Raw genomic sequence first — 16,511 nt, forward strand, 5'->3', positions numbered from 1 at the left:
AATTTTACTAAAAGCCAAAACATATATCACAATTGCCGTGTTAATAAAATTAAGTGAAGTTTTCAATTTTGTGTACAGGTTCACATGCCACCAACTTTGAAAACTCCTGGATCTTCTGTTAAGGTTGCAGCTTTAAGAAAGATGCGAGATGCTGGATGGACTGCAATCTCCAAAGTGGATAGAAAGAAAAAAATGAAAGAAGCTGGAAAACTTTTTGCATAAGTGAAACTTACTGTAATGTTGAACTAATTGTTTAGTTTATCTATCATATTTGAATACTCTGCCTTCATTACATTTTTGTTCCAGTAACTTTTTTTAAAAAAGATAGGGTGTCCTGAGTCTGTTAAAAGGGCAGGAAGTGTTGGAATAATTTAAATATTATAAGCTTCCCCAAGAACTTATGTTCTGATCTATCTCCTGTAGGTACAGGTGCATGTGTGGAAAAGAATCAATGTAGGGCTCAGTAGAGTCCTCTTTCTTCCCATCCCTCCCTTGCTGGATCTAGAGTACTTTTGCACAGGGCCATCAGGAGAAAAGGTTATCTGGATGCATACATGGTAGGCTTGATCAGGGTTGTAAGTAATGGCCAATGCATAGCATTCTATGATCAGCTAAGGACCAGCAGGGCACAGAAGAATGAAATAGTGATCCACTAAGTCCTCTGCCAATCCTCTCCTGCATGCTCATTTGCATGTATATGTTAACATAAACAGATTAGAAATGTAAGGTTAGTGAAAGAACGAATCAGAAAAGGCTCATGTTATTTAATTAAGCACAATATTACCAATGAAATTGAAAGTCATTCGTTGTCACTGAGTAGCAGATAACTGTATTCCACTGCTGGAAGTGTTCCTTGTTTTCAAATAAATATACTTCATTAATTTTATTTTCTTATTTTTATTGAGGGGGATAGAAGTTCAAATATTTATTGAAGCCACTTTAAAAGAGTTCCTGTGCTCCAACAATTATATGCCTCCTGGTGGCATTTGAAATGTTCCCTCATAAGTTGAAGAAAAGTCCACTTCTTTTTCACCAGGCAAAAACTCCAGTCTGTATTGTCCAGGTTGAGCACTAAATGGTAACTGATCAATCTGAAGCTCATCATCGTCATACACTGTCATGTTGGAATTAGAAATTCTTGGTGCATCATATAAGCCTCCTGATATTACAAGTGTGTCATCTGGAGTAGCATATCTGTCCACTGTAAACAGTTTTTTAAAAATAAATATTACTGGGAATCCAAACTTTTTCTGATCAATCCAAATCTGAATCAATCCAAAAAGCTAAAGACTTAAAATCTTCCTTGTGCAATGATACAATTTAAGTAGCATTCATAGAAAATTGCCAGTATCCAGTTCAGATGTACAACATACCCAGTGAGGATAGAAATATGTTGGCATGGATTCAAAGCAGCACATGTGAATGTTCTAGTTCTTCCTTTCAGAGGCAGCCCCTTACACTGGTCAAAAGGGTCATTTGCCTTTTGCAGTAGCACCTCAAGAGGCTCAGGGGGCTTTGATATGAGCACAAATAAGTTTTTTGCATCTGTGCACCCAGTACTCTGTGCCACAGGCCCTTGGTTATAAACATTATTCCTTTACATATTTCAAAAAAACAGAAATATTTTTTAAAGCTAAACATTGATACTCAAAAACTTTCTCATACATTTATGTCTCCTTTTCTCTCATGCATGCATTTAGGCTGTATCCTTTCCCTGCAGGAAACTGTCACATTGTCTGGTAAACCCAATGTTTCCTGCTGCTGAAACTCCACTTCCATTTCAGACTCTACACTCCACACAACAAACAGCTAATTTTACCACTAGACTGAGAAACAGCAGTAGTACCTCTTGGAGCTGTTTTAAATTGTTACCATTTGCTGTGCCATTCCATTACTTAGCATGTAGTGGTTGGTAAGTGACTAAGGGAAGACAGCTACTATGAATGAATATAAAAAGCTGAGTATTGCCCCTTCCCATAATTACTCATTAGTCTTGTACATGATATTGGTATTTGATTTAAAATATACTAACCTGTTTCAAAAGAGGCATCATAAAGTGGATGATGGGAAAATTGGTCTCTTCGTTTTCGATATTTATTGAAAATATATATAATGAATCCGAGAATTGTCAGTGCGAGAACAATGGCAAAAAATATGGTTAGGATGGTATCTGAATTGCTCAAACCAGCTCCTTCTGCTGCAATGAAATAATACAGAAAGCCTATTAATACTTAGTTTAAAAAGCTCAGTAAAACTTAGACCTACCTGCCCGCGGACTGTCTCGCCAGAGTCGTGCATGCTCTAGTTATCTCCCGCTTGGACTACTGCAATGTGCTCTTTGTGGGGCTGCCTTTGAAGAGATCTGCATTGGTTCCCAGTACATTTCTGAGCACAATTAAATGTGTTGGTTCTGACCTTTAAAGCCCTAAATGGCCTCGGTCCTGTATACCTGAAGGAGCGTCTCCACCCCCATTGTTCAGCTCGGACACTGAGATTCAGCACCGAGGGCCTTCTGGCGGTTCCCTCATTGTGAGAAGAGGTTACAGGGAACCAGACAGAGGGCCTTCTAGGTAGTGGTGCCCACCCTCTGGAACGCCCTACCGTCAGATGTCAAGGAAATAAGCAACTACAGTATCCTATTTTTAAAAGACACCTGAAGGCAGCCCTGTTTATGGAAGTTTTTAATATTTAATACTGTATTGTTTTTAATACTCGATTGGGAGCTACCAAGAGTGGCTGGGGAAACTCAGCCAGATGGGCAGGATATAAATAAATTATTATTATTATTATTATTATTATTATTATTATTATTATTATTAGTTTGAAATAGCTTAGTGTGCTGCTGACTGCAAATCAGTGTGGATGTTTATTCAAACATTTGTCCAGTCAATGATAATGGGACTTCTAGATAAGTATATTTAGGGTCTTGGGGGTCACTACTAAAATAGTCTAGTTATTGCTACAGATGCTTTCATCATGTGTCATTTTCAATATCAAACAATTTAAGAGTGACTCTTCGAATGTGCATACAAAGGAAGGTAAACATTGTTCCAATATGTCCTTGTAGTCTGATGGGATACCTTTTCCTAAGAACAAACATGCTATTTGGAAGCAATAGGGGAAAAGCTAGGTGTGGGAAGGGTGATTTGGAGCAGATAAACAGGAGGCACTCCTCCTCCTGCCACTTCTCTACTCTTAACATAGCTTTTCACTATAAAACAACATCACAGCATCAGGTCTCAGTTTACATGTGTTTGCCTGTAACTTTATATTTTGTCCATCAGACCTACCTGGAAACTGAATTGCTGAAACTGAAAGGTAGCCCTTGCTGGTGATAGGTGGTGCAGTACTAGAAGGCTGGACTGTCGGTTTTAATGTGGTAGCTGAAGTTGTGACATTGAAATCTTCAACTGTGGCTTGATGTGTAGAATTAGTAGAGAATGACTCTGTTGGAAATGTCATCTCAGTTTTGGCTTCAGCAGTCATAGCTGATGTTTCTGTATGAGGAGAATGGGTGCTTTGTAGAAGCGTAGGAAAGTTGGTAATATTCACTGTTGTTGCGAATGTACTCAAGCTGGCACTTCCATTCTGCAATATAGTGATGTTGCCTGCTTCTGTACTGGAAACGGTCAGCCCTTCAGTCCTAGATGTGGTATTCATTGCTGGGATGTAGTTTGTAGTCTGAAGTGAAACTGTCTTCAGTATGATGGAGACTACAAGGCAAACATATGTTCTTTTGTCTATCATAGCTTTCTGTTTTTTCCTCGTCAATTATGTTAGCTTTTTCTCCTGTGGAAACATATTTAAAACAACAATAACAGAGTTATGGGTATAAATTAAAATTGCTTCTGCTAGGTTCTCTGCAAAAGCATTTAGAGGTGTAAAAGAGCAGAAGGCATTAAACTTTATCTTCTCAATTAATAGTTCTTTCATATAATGCATACACCTCTCTGGTCTGAGAGAGACACTGAGAGAGACAAGTAGGGTTAGAAACACACATCCCCTGTAATTACCAATTGATTCTGCCCCTTGAGAGGTAAGAGACAAACATGGATGCTCTGAGTAGAGCCAGCAGAAGCCTTTACCGCCAAACCAAGTATTTCAATGCTTCATTGTCAATTCCGTGGCTTATTGAAGGCATGTACCTCAGCAGAAATACATAAATGGAGCCTTAGCGTGTCACAACTGTGATAGCATGTTTTCCTTGGACTCGGGTTAACTTTGATATATGCTAGATTTAGCCCTGAGCAATTAATTTACTGAGTCTTAGATTCCTATCAGTAACATGTGAAAGGTAGTGTCAGACCTCACAGGGCAAATAGGATGAAGATGATTGATGCAGTTTGTAATCATGAGCTGTGAATGTGGAACAATAATAATTGGCCTTTGGCATACTGGAAACTTGCAACCTTTGCCTCCGTTGGGGCTTATCAACACTGTACTCTGCTAGGGTATGAATACCCTGTGTTAATGTGAAGGGCTTAACAGTTTTCATAGCACTACCAGAACCAGATATTCAAAAGAACTACGCTGGTAAGTTATAAGATAAGATAACATTCTTTATTTTGGTCCAAAGACCCACAGAAGAATTTTCAAAAGCAAAATAAAACAGGAATACAGGGAAAGGATTCCAAGGCGGCCAATATGTTTTATCCAGAGCATGTAAGTTTCTATTTCTTATTACTTCTAAGAGGAATTTAGCCACGGTCAGGGTAGTATTGTTTGACATATCTCCAAGGAGGTGCTTAAAGGTAGAAGGCTTCAGATTTTCCAGTTAAGTTTACCAATAAGGGTTTAATTAATTGATCTCTGGCTTGTTTGAACTGCTGACATTGTAGTAGGATATTCTTCATAGAGTCAAAACCCTGAGAACATAAGGAGAGCCTATTCTGATAGGGTATGCCAGACAGTCTGCCATTTAGTACTTCTGATGGAAATACATTTAGTCTGGCTTTGGTGAATAATTGACAATAGAGACAGACAGATTCATGAAATACAATGGTAACTGAAAATCATGGCCATAGTGGATTCCATATGCAAATAATATTTGGTTAACAGGTTGTTAACTTGAAGTTGACCTTTATCTTTGAATCTACTGCTGAATCAGGAGACAAGGAAACATCTTATTCTCCATCTCCTGTTTGCTGGAAAGAACAGGACTTGAATTATGAATCTAAATATATGGATCAGGGCCAGCCCAAGACATTTTGGCACCTGAGGTGGACCCCAAAATGGCTCTCTCCTCCCCCCCCCCCAGGAAAGAAAAGGTGAGGAAAGATATACATCAGGAACGGGGGTGGGGATGGGGGGAGAGATCAACATTGGGACCCGCTGCTTCAGTGGATCCTGCCGCCTGAGGCACAGGCCAAGTCAAAGGCTGGAATAGGGAGGGACAACAGAAGGCACGTCTGCCTACTCCTCCAGTTCATCAGCATAATTCAAGTTTAGAAGGCAATTCCAAGCTCACAACCTGGCAAACTGACAAGAAGCTGCAGCAAGTAGATTTTTTATTTACATTATTTACGTGCTGCTCTACACTTTCTCTTGTCCCATGCCTAGAAAGCTCGGGCCCAAGGGGTTTTCCACTTCTCCTGTGCTTTCTAGGCACGGGTCTGAGTGGTTTTCTGTTTGTCCCACAGCTTTTTCTAGGAAAACCTGCTCTCTACTGCTGAATCACAAATCCATGGAAGACTCGATTGACATTTGCTCTGATTCATCAGTATGGAGTGGGTTTTCCTGGGGGAAAGTGGTGAGACAAGCAGAAGTGTAGACAAACCCATACGTATGTAACTCCTGCTTCTCAGACAGGCCCAGAATCCCCCCAAAGCACTCTTCTTCAGCTTGAGATCTGTGATTCATCCAAAGCAATACACTCCCCTAACACACACACACACACACACACAATCCAAATCTCTTGAAACTCACCAAAGATGATGACGGCAGCAACGGCCCGAGTAACAGATACTTAGCCTTAGCGTGTTTCTGTTTGTTTAATTACTTGGGATATGTTCACTGCAGGGCTGGGCAAAGCCCATAGAGATCTCTATGGTAACGGAAAACTATAAAAGAATTCTAAGGTTAGTCATGCAGAACAATTATTGGCTGGGCTGGGCTGGCCTGGCCTGTCATTTGAATATAGCTGAGAAACTTAACAAGAAATGATATGTATGTACCATAAGATTGTGTTTCAGCACAACATGAATTGACAGGTGTATCAACAAAACAGTTTCTACAACTATCCCCATGGAATGATCTTTCCCAATTCTTAAAAGGAAGACTTTAACAATTTCCTTCTCAAGAGTAAGAAGAGTATTAAAGCCACTGTGCTTTTGATCATAGCCCTACTTATTTTTCAGAAACAAGAGAGATAGTCACATGATAGTTGCATCATAGAGACATTCCAAATCAGAACAAAGTTGGATACATGATCTGCATAGAAAGAGGGCTACAAACAAGAAGGTGAAAAGAATTCAGTGCAAATAACTAGCATGTGGGTGGCTAATGGGTGGCACTCCAGAGCCTGTTGAACTGCAATTCCCCTCAGTCGCAGCCAGTAGTGAGAGATGATGTGAGTTGTACTCCAACCACATCTGGAGAGCCGCCCATTAACAGAGGCTGTTTTAGGGGACACAGACACCCTTCCGGAATTTCTCACCAGTTTGTTTTCTGATGAGTACAGAAATAGTTTAGGAAAGACCAACAATGTACTGTAGTCTGGTTTACCTTGGGCTGCAGAGATATGACAAGAACGTTCTAGGTGACCCTTCCCAGATTTGCCACAGCAGAAACAGAAGACTAATTTATGAGGAAACAGAAGCAAAGTCTTGAAAAATGAATCTTGTTTGACAAACCAAGCTGCTCTTATGTTTGCTGGTTATTTTCCTCAGACTAGAAACTAAGCCAATCTTTCACATATGAAGAAAAGTAACAACCATACTTATAGTTCTGAAGTCACTGCCACAAGTCCAATGCCGCACCATTAATATTTTCTTGTACTCATCCTTCAGAAACCAGCCACATCTGCTCCAATATTCTGGGAACAATACTTTACCTTACATATAAGCAGGAAGTAAATGTACTCAAATTGTTAACCAATTAGGCCTGCGAAAACAGTTTAATGATTCATACTGCAAGTGAATGATTAACCTGTGACTAGTGTTGGCAAGGATTAAATCAATCCATCTTTTTCATACAAAAGGTCACAGAAAAACAATAACTCAGTCTCAAACCCAAAAGCAAAACACGGATAACAGCAGCCCAGTTCTAGGACACCTCACTTACCATGTGTTGATCTTCTAATCCAGTCTAAGACATGCTTGAGTTTTGGCTCTGCACTGGATGCATTCAGATGCTAATGGCAAGAGTGTACTTTTCCAGGAGTGGATACTGGTCCATGGTGATAATGGAAATGAATGCTCCTACATCAGCATACCACATATGGAAGTGTCAATCTAGAATCAAAACCTACCAACATCTGCCAAATCCCTGTTCTAGTTCAGGAACAAATTCTCCCTAATTGGACATTCAAAATATTGTGTATAATCTGCATGCTCACTTCAGAAGCACAAACTGCTGTTCCTCGCTGCCCATTTTCCCTCCCCAACCCATGCTATGCTTATTCTGATGCATTCCTAGAATCTTAGAATTGTAGAGCTGGGAGCGACCCTGAGGATCATCTAGTTCAGACATGTCCAACCAGTCTATTGTGGGGTGTCCCTGGTCGATCCTGGTTGATCGTGTGATCCTGGCAAAAAATAAAGAAATCACTGCCAGTTTTTTAATAGTGGGAGTAGATCACAGTCTCTTGGGAGTTGGACATGCCTGTCTAGTCCAACTCCCTGAAATGCAGGAATAGGTGTTTAGATTTATTTTATTCTACTTATTTAGATTTAGTTTATAATTTTATAATAAAAAGCACAATAACCGAAGAACACAATTTGTACTTTGAAACTTTGTAAGCCATTGCAGCTTCTACACTTTGAAAACAGGAGACAACATTTATCTGTTCCTACTTGGGCAATATAATGTGGCAGCTAATGCTGGAGATGGGGGTGATTGCAATTATTGATGAGAGCTCATTATGAATGCACAGTAAGGACACTTGAAGGGACCCTAGATTCAGTTTTGTGACAACTTAGGGACTATCCAGATGTGGGGGTTTTTAACTGTACACTCCTGATGATTTGTGCTCAAGGTGGTTTCTGGCTGCTTCTATGCAATCCCAACTTCAATAGTGTTTGTGCCTTCAAAAGTTTCAGGGCAGACATACTGTTTTATTTCCCATTGTGACTTCCTTCTGAAATCCTAACTTTTCATCCCACAAATCTTCCAGGCTTTGTTTTGTTTCGTTGTCCCTCCGTTGTGTGCTGTAGCAGAATAATTAGGTCTGCATCCCTTAACAATCTTTTCAGAATACTGGCACATTTTTACAACAAATGTGACATCATCGTCTTGCCTGCTTTTAAATAGTCATCTTTTGCATTTTCTGTAGCGTTGCTTATCATAGAGGCACATCCAGTGCCCTGATATTTGGGTTCCTGGGATTACTCATCTGACGGCAACACGGCAGCGGTATCTTCTGTTTCATGAAAGTGCAACTCGTTGATGTCAGTGAGAAGGATGTTTTGCTTAGGAGAAAGGTTAGAGATGAATGATTAATACTTAAACTGGCTGTCATTGGATGGAGATCCTAGAGTTTAAGCGGCACATGGACAAGTCATGTAACCAGCTGGGAAGCAAATGTGCCTTAGATAAATCAGAAATGGAGCTGGACTACCACGGTATAGTAGATTCTGAAGAGGTCTCTTAATGAGGGGAATTGTGGAAAGATCTGGTACATGACAGAGGAGTGTATTCAGGAAAAGGCATAACTACAACCTAGTGCAAGGGACTTTTACTATATGGAGTCTCTTGCCTCATTGACTTGGAGTGAGAATTTGTCTCCTAGATGAAACCTCAGAATCTTCAGCTGAGGAGCTGTGAAGCTGGTCTGGTATTTAAGACACCTAAATACTTTATTTATTCTAACATAAATAATAAATAATAATATTTTTATATTAAAATATTTACATGATGGCCTGCACAAACCCTGCCAGCCGTTTCACAAATTTCATTAGACCAAATATGCATTTGCTCAAGCATAGGATAGGCACATTTCAAGCATCAACCTCACCCCATGATGATATCTGTTTTCTCTTTAGCTAAACACATCTGATAGATGCCCAAGAGGAGATTCCACACCCCAGTTCACACCCCTTCCCTACCTAGGCAATGCAATAATGGCCCAAAACATCTACCTCTGAAGTTTGCCTGCTTACAAGCCCTGCCTTGTATTGTTACACATCCTCTCCCCATTGGTCAGACTCCCTCATCCACTCCCTTTCCACCAAAGATATAAACAAAGGCTCTTAAAAATAAAAAAATGAGATTTTGTCTTTATTGGAACAACTTAAAGAGCTATGCATATTCCTGGCATGTTAAGTGGACCTTGATCTGATGTAGGGCAAACTAGACACTGAGTATGTCTAGAGCCAATGTAGTGTAGTGGTTAGAGTGTTGGACTAGGGTCTGGCAGGGCAGGATTCAAATCCGTACCCGGCCAAGAAGCTCACTGTGGGTCTATTGGGCCAGCCACTATCTCTCAGTCTAACCTGCCTCAAAGGTTGTTGTGAGAATTGAGGGGGGCAGAGAGAGAGAATCTTGGAGAAAAAGGTGATGTTGCTGTGCTACAACTCCCATCATCTTTGACTACCAGCCATGCTAACTGAAGCCGATAGGAGTTGGAGTCCAACAACTTTTAGAAGGTTCATCTACTGGCTTTAAAAGTACATTTTACCTACTTCTAAGTATTGCTGCTTTTTCTGTTCCATACTAGTCACTTCTTCCTTCCTTTCTTGGAATAAATTTTGCTGAAGGGTGCAATAAAAATGTTTTAAATAAATAAAATAATGTCCCACCAGTGTTTCAAAGCTGAACAAAAGAAGAAATAGAACCCGCTCATGTAAACCCATGGTGATGATTGCTGCACTCAATCCAATGCACCATTATCTTGCTAAAATTAATAGGACCGTTGTTCTGATGCTGTACTTACATTTAGATCTGGCAATGTTCCAAAGATATCATATGTGAAGACTCCCCTGGATTCTCAGACGGAGCACCTGACAGTCATTCTCTGAATGTACCCCTGCTTAGTTCCTCACTCTCACACAATTTATTTCCTGCAGAAATCCAGGGTCCACCCATCTGCTGAGGGCCCCCATTTCTGAATTAGGGCCACCTGGGAAAGATTATATAACAATGAGATAATAACAAACTCATGTCCATGTGGCTTTGGCCAGCAGGAAACAACGGAGCATGCCCTTCTTTATTGCCAATATTATATAGACATTTGAACTAGGTTTATCCAACCCATCTTATATAAGTTTCTGGGCATTCAGAACAACACAACATCTCCCTATTACTACATGACGAGACCCCAGAAGTTACATATTCATTTGCCAGATTTTGCGCTGCTATGATAGATATTCAACGGAGGAATGGTCTATGCTACAATTCAATCCTGAAGGCCCATATTGTTAGATCTGCACTTCTGAAGCCCACCCCATATAGCTGTGTTAACCGATCTTTTAATTTTTCTTATAAATTTTTACTCACCCATTATCTATGCCTAATTAAGTATTCTATGTATATGTTTGGTTCTTGCTCTTATTTATTTAATAATTATTCGCTTAGATTCATACTGTTATGCTATTTATTTAGATGTTTTGCTTATGCTGGTCTATGACCGTAATAAAGTACTTGACTCATCATAGCATAGGTTTAAGAGATTTATTATAGAAAGTCAAATTAATTAGTGTTGCTTTTGGACACTTAAGCCCCTTTTGCCATGATGTAGATCTATTTTTAGAGACCTTGAGAAGAGAGGAGAAACAAAAATGTCCCACAGACTGAATAATGAAAATGACTTCTGGCTTTCCGGTCAAATAAACCAGTCACCAGCCCTATGCAGCCAGTCGCATGATCCACACTTTCCATTTCTAGGCACAGTCCTGAACTACAGGGATGCATTCAGCTGAGGCCACATACATGCTATACCTTTTAAAAAAAGGTAAAGGTAAAGGATCCCTGGACGGTTGAGTCAAAGGCAACTATTGGGGTTGTGGTGCTCATCTCGCTTTCAGGCCGAGGGACCCGGTGTTTGTCCACAGACAGCTTTCCGGGTCATGTGGCCAGAATAGAACACCGTGGCGGAAACCAGAGCACATGGAAACAGTTGGCAGGAGCTGGGATAGAGCAACAGGATCTCACCGCTGACCTTCTAATTGGCAAGCCAAGAGGCTCAGTGGTTTACACCACAGCGCCACCCATGTCCTATGTCCCATGTCCCCACCTTTACCTATACCTTTAAGGCACATTCAAAGCACATTCTTTCTCTCAAATAATTCTGGCCTCTGTAGTTTGTTAAGGGTTGCTGAGAATTTCACATATAGACCTCTAGGTTCTTCCATCACCATTCAAATCTATCCTAAGACCCCCTGATCTGCAAACTGGGCTTGCTTCTCTTCCATGGCAGTTCTTTCCCGGCAATTGCCAATGTCAACAAAGGCTTTCCTAAATCCATATATATGTATTTTCATGTTGTGGTAAGTGAAGAATGAATATTAAATTAATTAGCTGTGCCATCCAGCTGCTAGGCGGAGATGTTATAGTTCTCCATATCTCAATTACATTTCCTGAATGGACAAGTATGAATCTTCAGTAGATATTACAGAGATTAGAAGTAGCAATTAATGCAATTACATAAACAGGTAGATCAGCCAGGAATTAACCAGAGGAGTATAAAATGCACTCAGAGTTTGTGCTGGACTTATTGCGTCTGAAGCAGAATCAATGAAGAATCTGGTTCTTGTGTGAAGGAAAGAGCCGGCTGACGGTCTTTCCAGTTTGGCATCACTTCACGGCTGATAGGTGGGTGTCTGGCCAGTGTTCTATGTAAGTATGTGGGGAATTCAGGAATGACTGCATATTTGTAAATGTTGGCAACTTGTGCCCTACTGTCAGGGTGCCTCCAGAATCCACACTGTCACTATTTTGCAGGAGGGATTTAAGTGTATATCATAAATTTAGACGTGTGCAATTAAATTGCTTGCTCACCCTAGTACAACAAATCTACCTTTTTAAAGACAGGCTGTTTGCAGTAAGGAAAGTCACAGGAAATGTACTGAAAAGCATGGCATGAATTAATGAGTTGCAGGAAGATGTATGGACACTGCACAAGCAAATCAGGATGGATGATCATTAAAGACCAGACATGGGCTTGTATCCATTATAGCACTAAGTAAATGTCCGCACAATGCAAGGATTTCTGCTTGCACAATAGAATTCACCTTTCTCCTCCCTTGTGCCCTGCTAAATCTGTTCTGGTGGTTCTCCCAACTTTCCAAAGCAGATTTGGTGAGGCTGCAGAGTATGCACGCAGGGAGAAAACAGAGAAAAATCCTGTCGCACAAGCAGTTATCCTTGCACTGACAGGATGAGGAAAATTGATACTGCCCAGTGTCTAACCTCTGTGTAAGCTTTCTGCAAGCAAATTCGAATGAATGTTCAATGAATCTGGAGAAGCCCTCAGAAAAAGGACTTTTCCTAGGGAGCATTCTGTGGCATCAGCCAGGGGCTTGCCATTCTGTCATCGCTTTGTTCATTCAACCTGACACTCTTAGCAGAAGGAGCTCTATTTTCCCAAGCGATACTATATTACTAGCTTATGGCTTACAAATCCTGAGCATTATGTTTGACCTCTTTTTACAGTATCATTAACTTTGGTTTTACTGGGGCTGTTCTTAGTTTGCACAGAGGTTTTAGACTGAGGCAACCATGTACTGAATTGTTATGTGTTTCTCTGCTCAGCCTAGAGAAAACCTTCCATTGCTTCTTTATTCCAACATTTAAGAAATGCTTGCTACTGTATGATTGGCAGAACATAATCATTATTGTCCAAGTTATATATGCATGCACCCTGAAGCTCAAGGGTACTTTTTAAGCATTGCTGATCCTTAGATATGCAAGTGCATGGGAATGACAGGAGGAAGAGAAGGGCAAGGTAGCCTTGATGCAGAGATTCTCTGTGTCGGGACAATTGTCTTTCTTCAAGATACTCCTTATCTTTGCAGATGTACATATTATAGTTTAATTAGGAATTTCCCACTTGGACCTGCCCTCCCTCAATCTAGCTAGGGCACAAATAGCTTACTAGTTATTCTTTATGTTTATGTACACAGAGAACCCATGTAGATGATTGCACAGAAAAAAGATCAGAGAGTTTGGCAATGGAGACTGGGAAAGTCCCTTATATTCTGTTAATAAGCTACTCCTGACTTCACAATGTCTAATGTGACTTTGCCTTGCTTTGTTTTCGCATGCAGCATGAATCCTGCCCCTTTCACCTCTCTCTTCCTAGTCTTTGCCCTGACTTTGGGGCAGAGCATGTCCCTTTGTGTCCCCGTTGAGTACATCATCCACGTGGAGAAGAGAGAATGTGCCTTCTGTCTGGCCATCAACACCACCATCTGTGAAGGATACTGCATGACACGGGTACGTTCTTACAACACACTATTGAGTCCCTTCTTGGTTGGTTAGAAAAAGAGAGTTTTAATAAGTAGCTTAGGACCTATGGAGTAAATAGGAAAGGATTATTAGAGAACAGAGAAGATGAATGAGGTGATATAACGGTTTGAGACATTATACTCAATGTGGAGGTGAAATGGGAGACACTGGGGTAGTTGAGGCTTTGAATCAATGGACTTTTCAGAGACATGGAAGTGATCAAGGACAGTTATCTGTCGCAAACTATCATCTTGCTTCTACTATGACATTTTCTTAATTTTTGAGGAAATGATTTTCCTTGAGCACATTCAAGAATTATTTTTTGCTTTTTTTATTCTCATGAAATTTGGGTTAGCCATGTGGGTTATAGGGCACTAAAGGAAGTGGAGAATGTGACTTCACCCCACCAGCACACAGCAGGCCCTCACCCATTACGTGATGCTGGCTTAGGGTTGGTGTTGTAGTAGCTCTTCCTCATGGTCTTCAGTAATGGAGTGCCAGGAGTGTGGGTAGAGAGAGGTGGAATCAATATGACACTCATAAATATCAACCAAAACAAAAGAACAGTGATGAAGGGCTGTAGGTGAGAAGAATGTGGCCGGGGGGTGGGGTGGGAATTGCAATTATTATGATGACTATCAATAACTGATGGGTGGGAACTAAGAGCAGTATTGTCAGAGCTGCCCGAGGTCCCAGCTCACAAAGGACCAACGCCGCTTCGTTGTTAAGTACAAAAGTCTTTATTGAAGTTCAGTTTCACTTCCAGAGCCGCAGCGTGCAGCTCTACGTCTCAAAGTCTAGACCGCTGGTGCTCCGTCTGAATCTCCTCCCCCCAGACACCAGTTTAAGACTCTAGCCTTGCTCCACCTCTTCCTCTGTTCTTTCCGCCTCTGGTTCCGCCTGTCCGTCGGGGTCTCGCCCTTTCTAGACTCTTCTGACGCTGAATCCCCTGAGTCTTCCCCCTCCCTCCGGCGGGTTTTAGGAGCTGGTTCCCAATCCGGGTCTCCTGCTGTCCCCCGCGCCTGTACATTTGAACTTGGCGCGCGCGCCCAGCCAGCAACTTTCCTCCTGACCGTTTCACTGCTGCTGTCACTGCTTCCCCCTTCGGGGAGGCTAGCTGCAACTGACCTCCCCTCCGTTCCCCCACTCTCCGATGGAGGCGTGGTCAGCCCTGACTCATCTTCTCTCCCCGCTGGAGGAGATGCTGGTCCTGACACCTGTGACTCTTCCCCCCCACTACGCTCTGGTGGGGAAACTGGTCCTGATCCCCCGCTGCTGCTTTGGGGTTCCCCGCTGGCTCCTTGTTTCTGGTGCGTCCCCCCTGGCACCCCCCTTGCCCTGACCATCGGCGCCCCCTTCTGGGAATCTTCTGATTCGCTGGAGAAGCTCATGGAATCTCTCGGGTCACTGTCATACTCCCCTACGCTGCCCTCGGATTCTTCCCCTTCGCTCTCCATTTCCTCTCTCCCCTGTGCTCCTGCTCCCGAGCCCCTGACATCCATGTATTGAAACAAATTGGATATGAAAAATTAAAGGTCATGGCGAAAGATTCCACTCAAAAGGGTACCTGAGCAACAGGTTGAAAAGCAGGGTTAGCAAAGTTCCACCAGTTTAATGAAGGTAAATGTTGAAAGAATGAGCAGATGTTCAGGAAGCAAATGGCCACTAGAAAAGTGCAGGGCCAATTCAGAAAGTGAAAAAACCAAAATATATAATTTCAGATTAACTATTAATGCAATGGGACAAACCAAAAGAAGAGGGCCAAGAGGTCACAGCCAATCTGTGCATATTTAGGAATTTGATCCTGCTCAGCAACCCTTCCCCAAATAATCATACCAAGGAACCACACAAGGAACCAAGCTTGTACCACAAATTCAACATTATGGTGGGACTATGCATATGTCATAGCTTGAAAACCCCTCACAAGGATGAAATGTTCTTTCTTGCTTCAGCAGCACGGTTACAAGAATGTGACCGTTGGGGAGGGATGAGATGGAGAGATTTCTATCTGAGCACAACATAAATTATCTGGGTAGGATTAAGCAAAAAGCAATAACCACTGGCATTCTCTTACAGGACAGCAATGGTAAGAAGCTGCTGCCCCAGAGCGCCCTGTCCCAGGAAGTGTGCACATACAAGGACATGGTGTACAAGACTGTGATGATCCCTGGCTGTCAACACCATGTCGTCTCCTACTATTCCTATCCTGTGGCCGTGAGCTGCAAGTGTGGGAAATGCAACACTGACTATAGCGACTGTGTGCATGAGGCAAGCAGCACTGATTATTGCACCATACCTCAGAAGCTACATAACCTATAAGGCCCCTTCTTTTTCTCTCTCTTGCGCACAAAGACACACTATCCCTCCTGTCACATGGCAAGTTTTGGGCATCCAAGAATAAATAGAATGGTTAGCATATCCAACACTTGTTATGTAAAATTATTTAGACAATTTTTTAAAAAAACCAATCAGCTGCTTTTTTCCATTTTATCTAGGACTCACAGAAACAAAAATAATTTTCAGCAGTGTTACAAAGCTGCCTCTGACCGTGTGTTTGTACAGACACAAGGAATCCACATTTCTTTGTTGGATTCATTCTCCTTCCTGAGGAAAAGCAAAACAAGCCAGCCCCTTCTATTCATGCTTTGATAGAGAAGGGAAGTTGTATGTTCGGCCAGAATTGCTATGCTGTTCTCAGCACTGACAGCTACACCAATATTTCATTAGTTCCTGTGATTTGCTTGCCAGTCTTTGCCATTGCTGTGTCAAGTATTAATAACCATGGAGATCAAGACCCCTGTGGCACTCCAAAGACTATCTTACTATATCACAAATAATTGTAGACAGCATCTGTCATGGATGCTTTAGCTGGGATTCCTGCATTGCAGGGGGTTGGACTAGATGACCCT

General features: G+C 41.6%; 3 protein-coding genes across 13 annotated transcripts in view; 2 read left to right on the forward strand and 1 right to left on the reverse strand.

The window, feature by feature from the left end:
• Positions 1-886, forward strand: part of SYCP1 (synaptonemal complex protein 1) — a 43,586-nt gene extending 42,700 nt beyond the window's left edge. For all 9 annotated transcript variants that reach the window (XM_083617353.1, XM_083617354.1, XM_083617358.1 and 6 more), the window contains exon 32: positions 79-886. In XM_083617353.1, coding sequence (XP_083473479.1) covers positions 79-222 — 144 coding nt within the window. In that variant the 3' untranslated portion in view covers positions 223-886. The remainder of the gene's footprint in view (positions 1-78) is intronic.
• Positions 854-7,044, reverse strand: LOC310764161 (uncharacterized protein). Of its 2 annotated transcripts, none has more exons than XM_083617600.1 (5): positions 6,724-7,044; positions 5,926-6,059; positions 3,291-3,789; positions 2,033-2,197; positions 854-1,201 (listed from the first exon to the last, which is right to left on the reverse strand). In XM_083617600.1, the coding sequence occupies exons 3-5, from the start codon at positions 3,745-3,747 to the stop codon at positions 966-968; spliced, it is 858 nt and encodes a 285-aa protein (XP_083473726.1). In that variant the 5' UTR covers positions 3,748-3,789; positions 5,926-6,059; positions 6,724-7,044; the 3' UTR covers positions 854-965. The 2 variants fall into 2 exon arrangements, with proteins under 2 accessions (XP_083473726.1, XP_083473725.1); XM_083617599.1 differs by having other exon boundaries at positions 6,938-7,032.
• On the forward strand, positions 3,796-16,025 carry TSHB (thyroid stimulating hormone subunit beta). 2 transcript variants are annotated; one of them, XM_083617648.1, is made up of 4 exons: positions 3,796-4,662; positions 8,492-8,639; positions 13,422-13,590; positions 15,679-16,025. In XM_083617648.1, the coding sequence occupies exons 2-4, from the start codon at positions 8,605-8,607 to the stop codon at positions 15,919-15,921; spliced, it is 447 nt and encodes a 148-aa protein (XP_083473774.1). In that variant the 5' UTR covers positions 3,796-4,662; positions 8,492-8,604; the 3' UTR covers positions 15,922-16,025. The 2 variants fall into 2 exon arrangements, with proteins under 2 accessions (XP_083473774.1, XP_083473775.1); XM_083617649.1 differs by lacking the exons at positions 3,796-4,662; positions 8,492-8,639 and adding an exon at positions 11,222-11,967.
• Positions 16,026-16,511: the final 486 nt, after the last annotated feature.

This window comes from Podarcis filfolensis (genome assembly GCF_964270895.1).
Source record: "Podarcis filfolensis genome assembly, chromosome: 6".
NCBI lineage: Eukaryota > Metazoa > Chordata > Lepidosauria > Squamata > Lacertidae > Podarcis > Podarcis filfolensis.

What these genes read in the sequence shown, in the direction of transcription:
- LOC310764161 (XM_083617600.1), bottom strand. Translation starts at nt 3,747, where the DNA reads ATGATAGACAAAAGAACATATGTTTGCCTTGTAGTCTCCATCATACTG. An exon ending in TTCAGCAATTCAGTTTCCAG is followed by an intron (nt 2,198 to 3,290) that starts GTAGGTCTGATG and finishes ATTTCATTGCAG; the next exon opens with CAGAAGGAGCTGGTTTGAGC. An exon ending in TGATGCCTCTTTTGAAACAG is followed by an intron (nt 1,202 to 2,032) that starts GTTAGTATATTT and finishes AACTGTTTACAG; the next exon opens with TGGACAGATATGCTACTCCA.
- TSHB (XM_083617648.1), top strand. Translation starts at nt 8,605, where the DNA reads ATGTCAGTGAGAAGGATGTTTTGCTTAGGAGAAAG. An exon ending in ATGTTTTGCTTAGGAGAAAG is followed by an intron (nt 8,640 to 13,421) that starts GTTAGAGATGAA and finishes TTTCGCATGCAG; the next exon opens with CATGAATCCTGCCCCTTTCA. An exon ending in AAGGATACTGCATGACACGG is followed by an intron (nt 13,591 to 15,678) that starts GTACGTTCTTAC and finishes ATTCTCTTACAG; the next exon opens with GACAGCAATGGTAAGAAGCT.